Source organism: Telmatherina bonti (genome assembly GCF_933228915.1).
Source record: "Telmatherina bonti genome assembly, chromosome: 1".
Classification (NCBI taxonomy): Eukaryota; Metazoa; Chordata; class Actinopteri; order Atheriniformes; family Telmatherinidae; genus Telmatherina; species Telmatherina bonti.
Window position 1 is genome coordinate 946,258 of NC_136619.1, and position 2,138 is coordinate 948,395.

General features: G+C 62.5%; 1 protein-coding gene across 1 annotated transcript; it reads right to left on the reverse strand.

Annotated features, from left to right (window-relative positions):
* Window positions 1-241: 241 nt before the first annotated feature.
* Window positions 242-1,849, reverse strand: tlnrd1 (talin rod domain containing 1). Its single transcript, XM_079245521.1, has one exon. The coding sequence runs from the start codon at window positions 1,724-1,726 to the stop codon at window positions 662-664; it is 1,065 nt and encodes a 354-aa protein (XP_079101647.1). The 5' UTR covers window positions 1,727-1,849; the 3' UTR covers window positions 242-661.
* Window positions 1,850-2,138: the final 289 nt, after the last annotated feature.

Sequence of the window (2,138 nt, forward strand, 5' to 3'; positions counted from 1 at the left end):
ACCCCGTGTTGACCCAAGAGAGTAAACTGAAGCTGGTTCTGAACGGGTCCAGCTGCTCTCGGACCTGCCTTTCAGCTCGGAGGGAACCGAGCCTGTCTGACCAGACTGGAGTCCAGTTATATGTGTGGAGACCCAGTTGATACCGGAACCAACCCAGATCCATCTAAAGGACTCAGTCCAGAACCAGAAGGTGGGAAACAGCATCTTTAATGAGTGAAATAAATATTTGTTACATGCAAAGTCCAAACAAAGGAAATAGTGTAAAACTACGGCACTCACAGCAGTTCTGACCCGGTTCTGCACCTGGATGGAGGTTCTGGCCAAAAGCCAGGTGAACCTTCAGGACTCGAGCTGACGTCTGCAGATGGAGGGCCAACAGCTGGTCCGGTCAGGGCCGAACCTGACCCAGACCAGCTGACCCGGACCAGACCGGATCAGACCGCATCAGCTGACCCAGACCAGACCGGACCAGCTGACCCAAACCAGCTGGCCCGGATCAGACCAGACTGGACCAGACCAGACCAGCTGACCCGGATCAGGAATCAGCTCAGAACCATCAGGGTTCTAGTCGCATCCAGCGCAACGTGAACCCTGCAGCTGGGTTAGACTCGTTTATTGGGCTCAGTCCACCTGACATCCTGCTGGACCGGTCCGGATCCGGCTAATTCACAGGGTGGGAGTTTACCGGGGGGAGGGTTCTGGGGGACGAGCGCTCCCTGAGGGCCTGGGTGAGCAGCGTGCAGCCGTCCGACACGGCGCACGCCGAGCTGCGCAGCCGCTCGCGGTAGTCGGCGGTCCTGGCGCTGCCGTCGGGGTGCTGCGCCACGTCCCTCAGGCCCTGCGTGAGGAGGACGCAGGCGGAGACCACGCTCATGGCCCCCCCCAACACCGCAGTCTGAACCCCCTTCCCTTCGGCCGAGACGCTGGCGGCCCGTCCCAGGAACTGCGGCTCGGTGGCGAAGCCGACCAGGGCGTTGACAGCCTGGACCAGGGCCGCGCTGAAGAGGATGCAGCGGTTCCGGGTCAGCTCGCTGGGCTGGGTCTTCACCTCCTTGACGCAGGCCAGGAAGGCGGTGCCGCTGGCGCTCATGCTCCTCACGCTCTGCTTGAACTGCTCCTTGGCGAAGCGGTCTCTGGAGCGCTCGCTGGCCAGCGCCGAGACGTCCGTCAGCGTCTTCAGGCTGGAGGAGATGTCCTGCGACACCTCCAGGAGCAGCTGGGGGGTGAGGTCCGCCAGGGCGGTGACCCGCAGCACGTTGCAGCGCTGCTCCACCTCGTGGCGGCACCGCGTCACCTTGTAGCGGTCCACCAGGCCAGGAAGGCAGGGCTGCGACCCGGGACTCTCCACTGCCGCCAGGTAGGCGGCGTGGGCGGAGCACTCCGTCAGCGACACCACCAGGTCCGCCATCTCCAGCAGCCGCTCCCCCACCTCGGTGAAGCGCCCCATGTTGAGCTGGCTCTGGATGTCGTGGGTGAGGATGGACAGCTCCTTGGTGCGAGCGATGACCGTGTCCCGGCACTGCTCGAAGGTGTCCGCCAGCGCCACGCCGTCGGCGGTCAGAACTGGCCGGGTCTCGCTGGCGAGCAGCAGGAGGTCGGCCACCAGCTGGACCTTGGCCTTGCAGGCATCGCAGGTGGAGGAGAGGCGCTTCCTCTGCTGCAGGCTGGCGCCCAGAACGCTGCCGGACCCGTCCCCGCTGGACTTTCCCGAGCCGCCGCTCGCCATCGTGGAGATCTTCTTCGACTGGAGTCGGTCACGCTTCCGCACCGCTGGGCGCCATGTCTCCCATCGCCGCGCGGCAAGAGCCGAGTTTTCCTACAGATTCAAACGTTGCAGATGTCCTTCAGATCAGACTCGGTTCCTGTGGACCAGGACTTCATCAGAACTTCAGTCCTGTCAGGATTGTCTGGAGTCCAACAGAACCGCAGTGTTCTTCATTACAAACTGGGTTTCTAGGTTCTAGATCCTCATCATCATCATCAACCTGAGCAGCACTGTGATCCAGTCCTGGTTCCCACGCAGCCAGTCTCCTGCTGGTTCCGACTCTGCTGGACAGCGGGAAGCACCGTGTGTCCGCCCGGAACCATCATTTCTCAGGAGGTAACTCCACCTAATGGGCGCCGGTCCGACAACAGAA